A 12977-nucleotide genomic window follows, 5' to 3' on the forward strand; every position below is an offset into this window, starting at 1 on the left:
TATATATATATATATATATATATATATATATATATATATATATATATATATTGACCTATTCTAGTGAGCTTGGTAACGGAAGCACAAAAGGTGGGTTCCTCCTTTAACCAGAAGCAATATCATCCATGAATGTTGCTTGAAGCCAAGCCCATGACATCAGAAATCATAGGAACAAATAGGCAATCTTTTTAATTTAAAGCATGTGAAGCAATATGGTCCAAAAAGCCCACTTTGCTTATTTCTTCCTATAATTTCGCTTTTCTATGTACACACATCTAAATGCATACATACATGTTTTGCTTCATGTGCACTCATGTCTATAAATACATGCATGAGTGCACATGAAGCAAAACAAGCAAAATACACAAAAAATAAAAACATAGCTGAATGAGGACTGTGCAAAAGTGCGGTGCATTTTTCAACTGATAAAACGCAGTTTTATATGTGTGTGTATGTATATTTAGATACATATATAATTATTTACTGCAATAATTATATATATATATATTTCATTTTTTGGGAAATAATTGCAATTATTTTATTATATTTATATATATATATATATATATATATATATACACAAACAAGAACGTGTGTGTGCTTGTGACTTTTGTGGGAAAATCTAGTCCGATGGCAAAGCCGAGGTTTAGCCTGCGGAAAGTCGCATTATTTACCCTTAGACGGTTCCTCCGTTCAGGCATCGTAAGCATTTAGACAGGCGCCTATGTAAAGGAGCTAAACTTGGTTAACTCTTGCCTAACAGGAAAGAAATATGTCATTTTAAAATCTGCTTATTTCTTAGCTCATTTAGATGTTTTTTAAAAATTTAAACAACCCAAACATTTTTTTTGTAGGGCTAAGGGTAATATGTGTGCCATTAGAAAGAATGTTTTTTTTAGGGGAACAGTGAGTTTAATGCAAGCTCGCCAGTGTGAAATTGCCGGGGCTGCGCATATCTATTGGAAAGATCGCGTCAGTTGATTTCTGCACGAGTACGCCAGTGCCTCGGCTTTGGTTGATGAATTGATTTTAGGGCTCCGATTCAGGATCCTGAATACGCAGGTGCGTCGAGCTTCTGACTTGGCTTGATGAATCAGGCTCATACTGTCTGCTCAAATCCAGCTAAATGCGGTCAAATTGATCGGGAGGCTTTTCATAATACAGATGGACAATGACCCAAAACATACAGCCAAAGCAACCCAGGAATTTATTAAAGCAAGAAGTGGAATATTTTTGAATTGCTAAGTCAGTCATCTGATCTGAACCCAATTGAGCATGCATTTTACTTGTTGAAGACTAAACTTCGAACAGAAAGGCCCGCAAACAGCAACTGAAAGCTGCTGCAGTAAAGGCCTGGCAGGGCATTAAAGGCTGAAACCCAGCATCTGGTGATGTCCATGAGTTCAAGACTACAGGCTGTCATTGCCAGCAAAAGGGTTTTCAACCAAGTATTAGAAATTACCATTTTGTTTTCAGCTTTTTACTTTGTCCAATTACTTTTGAGCCCCTGAAATGAAGTGATTGTGTTAAAAAAAAGGCTTTATTTCCACACATTTTTATGCAATCTTTTTGTTCAACCCACTGAATTAAACTGAAAGTCTGCAGTTCAACTGCATCTGAGTTGTTTAATTTAAAATTAATTGTGGTAATGTACAGAACCAAAATTAGAAAAAAAATTTCTCTGTCCAAATATTTATGGACCTAACTGTATCTGTAAATTGTTGTTGAATACATTTGATTTATAATAAAATGTTCTAATGAAAATTGTAAAGACAATTAAATGTAATATAGTGGTTTTTGGATTTTCTGAAGAAGCAGACTGGAATTCTATGAAACACGTTGAGAGCATTATATCATGTTGAGCCCTTTTATTTGTCTGAAGTTACACACCAAAATATTGAAAATGTTTTTATGTTGGTTTTATTTTGTTCACATAATAAATAATAAAGTTTTATATTGATTTAATAAAAATGATACATTTGTTCATAATTAATGTGATTTATGACTGCCTTGAAAGTCCTGTATATATGTAAGATTAACCCCCCCCCCCCAGCGGTATTCCCGAGTCTGACTTGGGGTACCTAAAAGCAGAATAAAAACCCACTTACCTTGTTCTGTCGCTGTCTCTTGGTGACCTGCTGGTCCCCGCAGGTCCTGGGGAAACGTCTGCCTCCTCCGATCTCCAGCTGTGAAGTGCAGAGACGTCCTACAGGGTTTCCCGGTGACATCGGTACATGCGTCGGTACATGTGTCGGTGCAGCTGGGACTTAGCGGCAGGAAATTCAAATAATTTTTTATTTGATTCAATACAGAATAGCTGTATTGAGTCCAATACAAAGAAATGTTTATATCATTTATATATAATTATATTATGTATGCTGCTGTACAGTTTTATTACATTATACATTATATTTTTTTTAACAGGTTTTTGTGTTTTTGTTTCAAAGTTTATTATTAAATTTATTAACTATTATACATGTGTTGGTGAATTATGCCTAAGATTTATTAGGTCTACAGTGTAAAATAACCTTCCATGCAAAAAATGGTACAGCTTTTTGCATGGAAATACGGCCAGAATCAGTCCGCTGGGGAGGTTAAGGGATGTGGCAGTTTGTGAATAAACCAGATGAAATAAACCCTTATAGACACTATTGGATTATAGATTTGAATACAATAATATTTGCCCCCAATAACCTTACACATCTTTGGCACAAGCCAAAGATGGCATTTCAGGAGAAGAACACCATACCATAGAGTTTGAAATTGTATTATGACTTGCCATTATTTACCTTTTTTTTTAGCATCTGTGCAGTTTATAGTTTTCAAGTTAATTGTAAATTCTGCATTATATCATAGTGTGCCCAATAAAATATGAAACTATCTTTTTAAAATTTGAAGTGGAAATAGATTTTTTTATTAAAATAAGCTGAAACACTTTAACTTATTCATCAAGGAACTGATATAAAATGATAAATTGAGGGTGAAGAACTGGCATAGTCAAAGTAGGGATTTTATTACCATTAAAAAAATATATAGAATTTGTACTTGACAGTTCAAGCAACACTATTTGTTTTTATTGTAAACTAGAGTTCACATATCTAAACTATTACTTTATATTGTGTATTGTTTTTCAGGGATCAAAACGCATTCTGCGTTCCAATGAGATCTCTTTACCAAGTAGTGGGGTTTCAGAGACAGAGTTACAGCTAACCTTTTCACTGCAGGTAACCCCTTTAGCATTCTTGCTATTTACCCTCTGCAATAATATTATATATACTTTTTACATTTTTGCGTCTTAAAATGAAATAGTGTTTTCATTTATTCTTCTGGTTTATTTATTTATTTTTTTTTCCAACCATAGTATCCACATTTCCTAAAAAGAAATGCAAATCGCCTGCAGATCATGTTGCAAAGGCGCAAGAGATACAAGAATCGGACAATACTGGGTTACAAAAGCTTGGCTGTTGGAGTAATAAATATGGCAGAGGTAAAACAAGTACATGCTTGTAAAGTTAGTAAAATGTGTATATACCTATTCATATTTATTTATTTATTTATTTTACAAGCGAACAATTCCTATTTCTTATCTCTGATCAATTGAAGTATAGAGTATTTATTGGAGTCTGCCTTTTGTAAAGGTTTTTACCTCTATTATGCGGGAGTTAACGTTGGGTGCAAAACTTAGAAAGAGTTACAGAGAAATATACAATGCAAAAACCAGATAGACAAGAAGATTTTTTTGGCAAAATAACAGCTTGTATTTCATAAAATCATGAAATACTTCAATTTGTACAGTGCTTTTTAATATGCGCAATAGATTAAGTGGGACCTCAGTCTTTTGAGTCTGATACTTTATTTCTAAATCACACATCACATCATACTTAGTAGCTTGGTTGTTTCAGAGATTTGCGTGAAGATTAAACAATCAGTGTATGCGAAGGAGAAGGAAGGTTTGCACGCAGCCTAGTTACCCGACGTGTTTCGCCCTTTATAGGCTTCCTCAGGGATGGCTGTACACTTTTTCGGGGATTGCATACAGCCTAGGTATATTCATAGAACATAAGAAAATAATATTGTAATATCACTTTATAAATATATTGTACTTTATTATTTTCCCATAGATCTAATATAGGTAATTATATACAAACATATATCATGTGAATTTGCAAAATATTTCTATGAGGTAGATCTGAATATAAGGTAAATATGAATCAAACCATCTAGTATAGTGTTTTATGTATACTTATTACTCAGTGTGTGATAACAGATAAATAATAAAATATATTAAGGTAGTCTGGTCCAAATGACTTACATTCTCTAGAAGTAATAACAAGGTAGGTCATCTATATTGTTGGGAAGTAGGATTTCCTTGTACATATTAATTTCTATACATTAAAGAAAGTACTGTTTGTTTAGTTTGGGTTAGGTCATAATTCTGTATTGCTTAATAACAGGTAACAGTATAAGCAAGTATTAAACATCTGGGTAATTCTTTAGTATTAGGGTAATTACCTGATCACAGGGATTTATACAGAAACAGGGCGGGGCTGCTGAATCATAGGTCTCTACAAATTGCTGTGTGGTGGAATAATATACAAAGGTATGTTTTAGTGAACTTATTCGTAAAGCAACAAGTCTCACATAAGAGGTTGGAGAATAATATAAATAATTTAGGTTGTTACCTGATCCTAGGGTTTCTTCAGGGGTACTCGACTGAGCTGCAGCCGCTGCTCGTGTCTCTATTGTTTGTGGTGTGCTTTGGGAGAATCCCTAATTTGTCCTAAATGTGTGGAGCCCTGCGTTTTGGGAAACTCACACAAGTACCTTGCATGGCTCACGTCGTGAACCTGATACTACAGCACTTCCTTAGGAATTACCCAGGCCTCCAGCCGCTGTTGCTGAAGGCTAGAAAGTTGTCAGCGCATTTCCCCCGGTTGTACACTGCCAGTGCCAGATTGGTGGATTTACAGTGAAATCTCAACCTGCTAGTGCACGGGTTAATTTGTGATGCGGCCACACATTGGAATTCCACCTTTTAAATGCTGCAGCGGCTGACTGAACAACAGAAAGTGGTGGTGGATTATGTGTCAGAGTCTGTTCATTTCAGACGTATACCTACACTACCTTTCTTCAGCCCTGCGGAGTGGCTGCAAATTGAGGACTTGTGCACTGTACCTTTTGAAGAGGCAACCAAGATGTACAGCAGGGATCGTGTCAGTGACACCATCCCCATCATATGCCTGCGGGAACAGATGATGGTGGATCTCGGACACGACACAGAGCAGACGCTGCATCAAGATGTGACGTTTCAAACATCATCTCGGACATGCGTGCCTACTAGGCATAGTGCACCACAAATTCAGGAAGAGGAGGAGGTGGAAGAGGATGAGGAGGACATTGCAGGCTTGGGAGAAGGGGAGGAAGGGGCAGAGGAGAGTATTGAGGGCACATGGCATCCATCCACCCAAGCACAAGGCGGCAGGTTCCGTGAATGGCAAGACCTGGCGGAGGAGGAGGACCAACCTGTGCTGCTGTTCGACCCACAGGAGTGTGGGTCCAGAATTACCTCAGGTGTGGGAAGTTTGAGCCACATGACAGCGTTCATGCAGGAGTGAATAGCCAAAGATCTGTGCATACAACAAATAAAAACAAAGACTGACGACTATTGGATTGCTACATTACTGGATCCATGTTACAACAACTCATCTTGCCCCAATACAGGGGACCTGAAATGCAGCACTACCAAGAAGTGCTTGTAAGGGACTTGTGCTCAGCCTTTCTGGCTGCCAGCAGCAGGGATCCCTATGGCAGTTCCACCAGCCATGGGAGCCAAACTACTACCTTAAATGGCATAGGTGGCAGCAGCGGTAGAGGTCGTCTAAGCCAAACTATGCAGGCTTTTTTTTCAGCGGAAGCAAGCTGCCATACCTGAGCTTTACATGGGACATCTGCAACCTGCAAAGCCAGGACCCACTGGGCTACTGGGTATCCAAGCTTGAGCAGTGGCCGGAGCTGGCAGAACATGCCATTCAGATCCTTGCCTGCCCAGCTGCTAGTGTGTTATCTGAAAGAGCGTTCAGTGTAGCTGGGGGCGTAGTGAGTGACAAACGGATTCGGCTCTCCGCAGAAAATGACGACTCACTTTTATTAAATTGAATAGGGCTTGGATCGGCAATGACTTCAACATCCCCTCTGCAGAGTGAACTGATTAGTCATCAACTGCTGCACGGCCTGCTGACACCTTGATGGAAGAGCACGTTCACAGCCTTCTGCATTTCCTTCTACTCCTCCCCCTCGTGGCCCTCTGCCTCTACTCTGTCTCTGAGGCCTATACCTTGCAATGTAGCTGTGTAACTGGCTAATTTTACGGAGCGCCTCCCTCAGGGCCCTCTGCCTCTATTTACTTTGAGGCCTATATCACTGATTCATAATTAAATATTTGTATTTTTTTTGTAGAGAAATACATACATTTTTCTGTCCTTTTGCAAAACAATAGCCAGTGGTATCTGTATTTTTTATGGATAAATATTGAATTTTAAATCTGTATTTTTTATGAATAAATAAGAATATAGAATCATAATTTAAGATACCTCCTGCAATCTATAACAAAAAACATAAAATTTTCTGTATTTATAGATAAAAAATACAGATATTTTATTTTGATAGCACTTGGTATCTATCCTAAAACCCATAAAATTTTCGTTAATTCTCTCCAAAAAATACAGATATTTATTTCTGATCTCACTTTGCTATATATCTCCAAAGCCATAAAAATTTCTGTATTTCTCCAACCAAAAATCTAGATATTTAATTCTGATTGCACTTGGTATCGATCCAAAAGACCATAAAAAAATCTATATTTCTCTTCTGATCCCACTTTGGTATATATCCCTAAAGCCATAAAAATGTATGCATTTCTATTCAAACAATACAGATATTTAATTCTGATAGCACTTGGTATGTATCCTGAAAAAAATACAGATATTTAACCTTATACAGATACTAAATACAGATATTTAGCACTTGCTAGTTATCCACAAATTATAAAAAATGTATGTATTTCCCAGTTGTTTCCACCAAGCCTGTTCCCTTTTATCTGGTTTCACTAGATAGTAGGTATGGAAAGTGTGAATTTCGTTCATCCATTCATGTCTCAAATATCTACAGCTTTTACACTGTTCAAAGAGGTGATGGCCTCAACCTATAATGCGGTCCTTGCGGTCCGTCACAGGGCCCACCGCCTTCTCCTCCTGCTGTAACTGATGCTGCCCCCTGTCCAGTACCCGACTCTAGATGCCAGATACTAATACCGTTTCCACTCCATCTCAAAGCCCACCGCCTCCTCTTCCTCCTGTAACTGATGCTGCTGCCTGCCCAGTACCCGACTCCAGATGCCAGATACTAATACCGTCCACACTTCATCTGAGAGCCCACCACCGCCTCCTCCTCCTGCTGTAACTGATGCTGCCTGCCCAGTACCCGACTCTAGATGCCAGATACTAATACCGTCCACACTCGGTCTCAGAGCCCACCGCCCACCGCATACAACAAGTATGTGGCCGTCCTGGGAGACTCCATTCAAAGATCCGTCAACAAAGATCTTGTGATAATACTGAGTTTTGGACTGAGAAGCAGCTGAAAGGGAAGAGTGAGATGTCATTTGCAAACGAAATGTTGGGGGATCTCTGGGTGAAATGGGGGATCTCTGGGTGAAATGCACAATGGCATAATTTACTGCGAAGTGCGTCATTATAGAACTGACCACCACCATGTACGGTTCTATTTCCTGACCCATGTCTCTTCGGAGTACATGGAGAGCCTGCTGGCCGACTTCGAACTTGGACCTCAGCCCGACGTTGTCATCATCAACTCGAGAATAAAGGATGTTATCAGGTATCATGAGCAATCACTCCAAATGTACAAAACCAACCTGGTCCACCTGTTTATTCGGCTCACCGAGGTGCTGAGCCCCAAATGTCTGGTGATATGCAACATGGCTGTGCCTGCTGGATTCAAAGCAGGTGAAGTGCTAGAGTACCCAATTCCTAATGTGTGCTGGGATATCATAGAAGGGAATTTCTACAGCGCCACTCTGGCAGATTCGCACCAATTGGATGTGATTGACATGCACTTCCACTTATGCTTCGAGCTGCGCTCTAGGGTTAAAGATGCCACCCACTCTAATCAGCTGGCTCATCAGAAGTATACTTGCATCCTGATGGCTCATATTGATCAAGCCTGGGTCGTGCAGCAGGAAGAGGAGGCGGTGGGCTCTGAGACGGAACGTGGACAGCATTTGTATTTGGCATAGAGTGCTGGGTACTGGGCAGGCGGCAGCGGTAACAGCATGAGGAGGAGGCGGTAGGCCCTGAGACGGAGCAAGGACGGCATTAGAGGTTGAGGCCATTACCTATATGGAAAGTGTGGAAGTTGTAGCTATTGGAGACATGAATAGATGAACGAGATTCCAATCTGTCCTTATCTACTATGTAGCGAAACCACATGAAAGAGATTGAGTTTGGCGGAATCGGCGGAGAAAGAAGACCCTGTTGAGCTTGAGTCTAGTCTGGCATCTAGAGCTGGGTACTGGGCAGTGGGTAGCCCACCGCCTCCTCCTCCTGCTGTTGCTGTTGCCACCTGTCAGTACTTCATTCCTAAACATGGTATTACAGACATCTAGATGGCATTGATGATGCACTACACCCAGCTCTAGATTCCAGTTACCGATGTGGTCCCTGCTCCGTTTCAGTGGCCACCGCCTCCTCCGTCTGCTGCTGCCACCTGTCAGTTGTAACCTATACCAGAGCTGTGTAGCTGGCTAACTTTTTGACTGAAAGACCCTCCCCCCTTAGGGACCTCTGCCTGTACTCTGAAGCCCGTGTATGGCTTGTAACGGATTAGTGAAACCTGGTGGCTAATTTTTAGACCGGAGGAACCCCCTCGTGGCCCTCTTTGCCTATACTCGGAGGCTGGTATAAAATCCGGCATGTTCCTTTGACCGCCCCATAAATGGCCTTGCCAGCAACATAAAAAAGCCTTCATTATTTTTGTTTTTTTACTTGTACAGTGTCGTGCAGAGCTGGGGAAGTCTTGACATGTATTTTTAAATGTATTTATAGGCTGTAGAAGCTCTACACGGTCCCGAAAAACAACCTGAATTTTTCCCCCATTGACTTTAATAGAGTTCGAATTCGACGTTCGTTCACCCGAAAAATTTTGCTCTATTCGACCGAATAGCGGTCAAATCGAATAATGAGCTTTTCGACCAACAAGATAAAACATCCTTGTCGGCTATAGTTTATTACGCTAACATTCAAAGCATCCTAAATAAAGACAAAAATAAACAACCAGTCTTAGAATAATTTTAAGAAAGGCTTAAAACTGAATGCTTCATTTAGTTCTGGTGGGTAATTCACTTTAGTAAAAATATCCACTTAGTTTCTTGTTGAAGTAATATTTTATCTAGATTACCTCCTCTAGGTCTGGGAGGAATGTGTTCAAGGGCTGGGAATTTATTATATTCAGTGTCAAACTGGTGTGTTGTGCCAACATGTACACTGATGGGTTTTAACATCTTCCCATTTTTATTTGCCTAAATATGTTCGTGTATATGCTGTCAAAACATTCTTTTAGTAGTAACTACGCAAAATCTACTGCATCTAAAAGTGATGAGGTAAATGCTATCTATATATATTTTGCCAACAAAACCCTTCTTGTCTATCTTGTTTTTGTTTATGTGGGAGTTAATGTCTGACTCTGGACATAGAGGCTGCAAGCATGCTACTTTATTTGTGCAATGTATTCTTTCTTTTTTGCAGTTGAGTCTGGACCAGCGTTTGACCTTTTTCTGGGTGTTTGTCTCCTGCTCAGGGGATCTTCAGTGTGGCTCCCCTGTCGAATACCCACTTGTTTTAAAGGGATTTAAATTTTGTGATTCAGTGACCTTCATTGATAGTATCATCTTGGCTAGCTGAGCTTCTGAAATTTCATCCTTCCCTTTCCTGCACAAGGAAAGGGTGGTGTTGAGGCCTAGGCCTTTTGTTGATCATTTGATTGATCCAAACAGTAGATTGCCCAAAATGTTGGCTATTGACAAATTTTCTGTAGCCTATTATGCTCTGTTCAGGCTAGCCTGCTAACATGCACTCCCTTATTTTGTTAAGCCTGTGTTGATATGTATTACTGATGTGCAAGTATAATGTGGCCTCCCTTCAATGAGGGCGAGAGAGAAGACATTTGTGCATGCATAAATGTTTCATCACAAGTTCATTGTGGGTCATAGGTCTACCCCTTTGTTTATGACCAGTCCACGTTGTACTGCTTGTCATAGGGTTATATGCAGGGCTAGCCAACATTTTTTTTTTTGTCAGTGTCAAGTCCTCCTGCAGTATAATGGTACAAAGTTCTATTTTAAATTAGGACCGTCTACAGCAGGCATGTCCAGTCAGGGCCGGGGGCCAATTGCGACGCGTGGTAAGATTTCCACTGGCCCGCAGCCTCTGTCATAAAATCAATAAAATGCGGCCTGCTAGCATTGTTGACCACAGTATAAAATACACACGTACAAAAAAGCGATTTTATATTTCATTAGAGTTGATCAACTGCCTTGCAATTATCGGCCTGCTACTCGGCGGGTAAAATCGGCAAAACGGGAGTCCTCATGTGTGCACAGGAAATCCAGTACGTCATTATAGTGGGCATGTGCTGTGTGGGATAAGCACGGACCACGCCTACTCTGATACTAAGAACGTGCTCTGCATGGAGCATGCACTGACACCAGACTCTGTCCGCAGGGAATTCAAACAGTGACGAACACTGGGCGTGTTTTGTGCGGGACCCGTGCTGACCACGCCCACACTAACCTTAGTTAGTGGTCGACCCCCACACATTTTCACCGCATTTACTAAAAAGATGTTTCACAAAAATTCTAATAATCTGCTTAATGTATGAAATTATTTTTTTTCTTTAAAATGTTGATGTAATGTAAATCAACATTTACAACTAAAACAGATAAATGCTTGACTAAAAGGACCCATTATAAATGAAGGCCATATGCAGGACATACTTGTAAGTTTTTATTGTTGGCCAGATAAATAGAGAAAATTAATGTAAATTTTTTGGGGGTTTTTAGATAGAAAAGTTAAAATAATAAAAAAATAAATAAAATATGAAACTAACATTATAACAATTGCATATACAGTACTTGAATAAACAGTATCTTTACCTTTTATTACAATCTTAACATATATTAAATGTATACTAGTAAACAATGACATCAATGACATCTTATAGGACCAACAATCTCTATATAAATTGATTTAAGAGTCAGATAAACTATTTTGTATCAACATGGATATATGTATACCAGGCTTCCCAATGGTTTTTAAATATGGTCATAGCAGATGAGTTCTTTATTTAACCTTTTTCATATTGGTAATTGCTCCTAACTCTGCCTATGACTTAATACAAATTTGGGGTGGAAGTGTTTTGCCATAATCTAGATATTGTTAATCTTGCAGCATACAAAATATGACGCACTTCCCTACCCCCGTGGAAAGAAAAGCCATTTCCAAATCAGATAACCTGTTATTTTCTAAATTAGTGCAAATACTGAGTTCAAAAACTTGTTAAACTTTTGCAGTTCCAACACGTGCAGGAAAGTTCCCTTTTAACTACCTTGCGTCCAGCATAGTTCTGAAAAGTTGGGGACAAACTTAGCCTACTAGGAGTGTGATGCCATCGTAGCAATGAGATTTATATATTTGGAAGCTCTAGAATTGATTGCTATAGCTGATTTTCACTGTTCTGAGGGCAAATGTCTCAAGTCCCAAATAGAAAATATTTTGGGCATCGGCTCCCTGGAGACAATAACGCCAGCTTTTAAATTTACTTCTTCCGGCACTTCCCAGGCAAGGAGCCTCCTGTACTCCCTAAGGACCGAGCGGTTGCGGAGGCAGTTTCAAGAGAGGAGACTGCTGTCCGCCACACACCCAGAGCAGCGGACCCGTGCACATGCTGCAGTCCATGTGGCAGGCGCCATTTTCCCTGCCCAGCTGCAGCTTGCTACAGCCAGATTACATATTACAGCCATTGCACCACAGAGGACTTGGCTGAATATGCCCCAGGAGTTCTTTTTCTGGGAGCCCTTGGGACACAGCTTGAGGGGTGAGTACTGGAGATTCTCCTCTTGTTAGAGTGGCACTGTGGGCTGCAGAGGGACCTAGTCATCATCTGGGACTTTATATCTGTTTCCTATGGGAACATTTAGCCCTTCACTTCTTACTTAGAGCTCTGAGCCTACAGGATTGGGAAGCCTGGTTTTTTTGCCCTGCCCTGGAGTGTATTGGATCCTTTAGTGCCGTACTTGTAAGCTACTGAAACCTGTATCTGTTCAACGTACCAGGTCATTTGGCCTCTTCACTATTGTGTTTGTTAGCCATTGTACCCTGCATTTGTACCCTGTACCAAGCTGAATTGGCCTACACACAATTGTGCCTGCAATGTATTGAAACCTGCATCTCTATCCTGTACCAGGCTGAACTGGCCTATACACCACTGTGCCCGCAAATTATTGCAATCTGCATCTGTGTTCTGTACCAGGCTGAATTAGTCTATACACCACTGTGCCTGCAAGTTATTGAAATCTGCATCTGTGTTCTGTGCCAGACTGAGCTGTTTCTATAGTGCTGTACCTGCAAAGCTATTTAAACTTGTATCTGTATTTTTTGCTAAGCTGAATTGGCTCACATAAGGCTGTACCTGCAAGTAATTGAAATTTGCACCTGTGTTTTGTACTGGGTCGAGTTGGATCTTATAGTGCTGTACCTGCAAGCTACTGAAACCTGCAACTGTAACCTGTACATTTATTTTGTACTGGGCTGAGTTGGTCCCTGTAGTGCTACACCTATATCCCATTGAAATCTGCATTTGTATTTCATACCAGGCTGACTTGGCCACTACAGCAATAATACACCATG

The 12977-nt window shown here is 40.1% G+C and overlaps 1 protein-coding gene and 1 pseudogene across 3 annotated transcripts in view; both read left to right on the forward strand.

Annotated features, from left to right (window-relative positions):
- The window catches only part of PACS1 (phosphofurin acidic cluster sorting protein 1), a 142780-nt gene that overhangs the window by 11215 nt on the left and 118588 nt on the right, over window positions 1-12977 (forward strand). For all 3 annotated transcript variants that reach the window (XM_072423063.1, XM_072423064.1, XM_072423065.1), the window contains exons 3-4: window positions 3135-3224; window positions 3362-3487. In XM_072423063.1, coding sequence (XP_072279164.1) covers window positions 3135-3224; window positions 3362-3487 — 216 coding nt within the window. The remainder of the gene's footprint in view (window positions 1-3134; window positions 3225-3361; window positions 3488-12977) is intronic.
- On the forward strand, window positions 7490-8311 carry LOC140338446 (PC-esterase domain-containing protein 1A pseudogene; annotated as a pseudogene).

This window comes from Pyxicephalus adspersus, chromosome 9 (genome assembly GCF_032062135.1).
Source record: "Pyxicephalus adspersus chromosome 9, UCB_Pads_2.0, whole genome shotgun sequence".
Taxonomy (NCBI): Eukaryota; Metazoa; Chordata; class Amphibia; order Anura; family Pyxicephalidae; genus Pyxicephalus; species Pyxicephalus adspersus.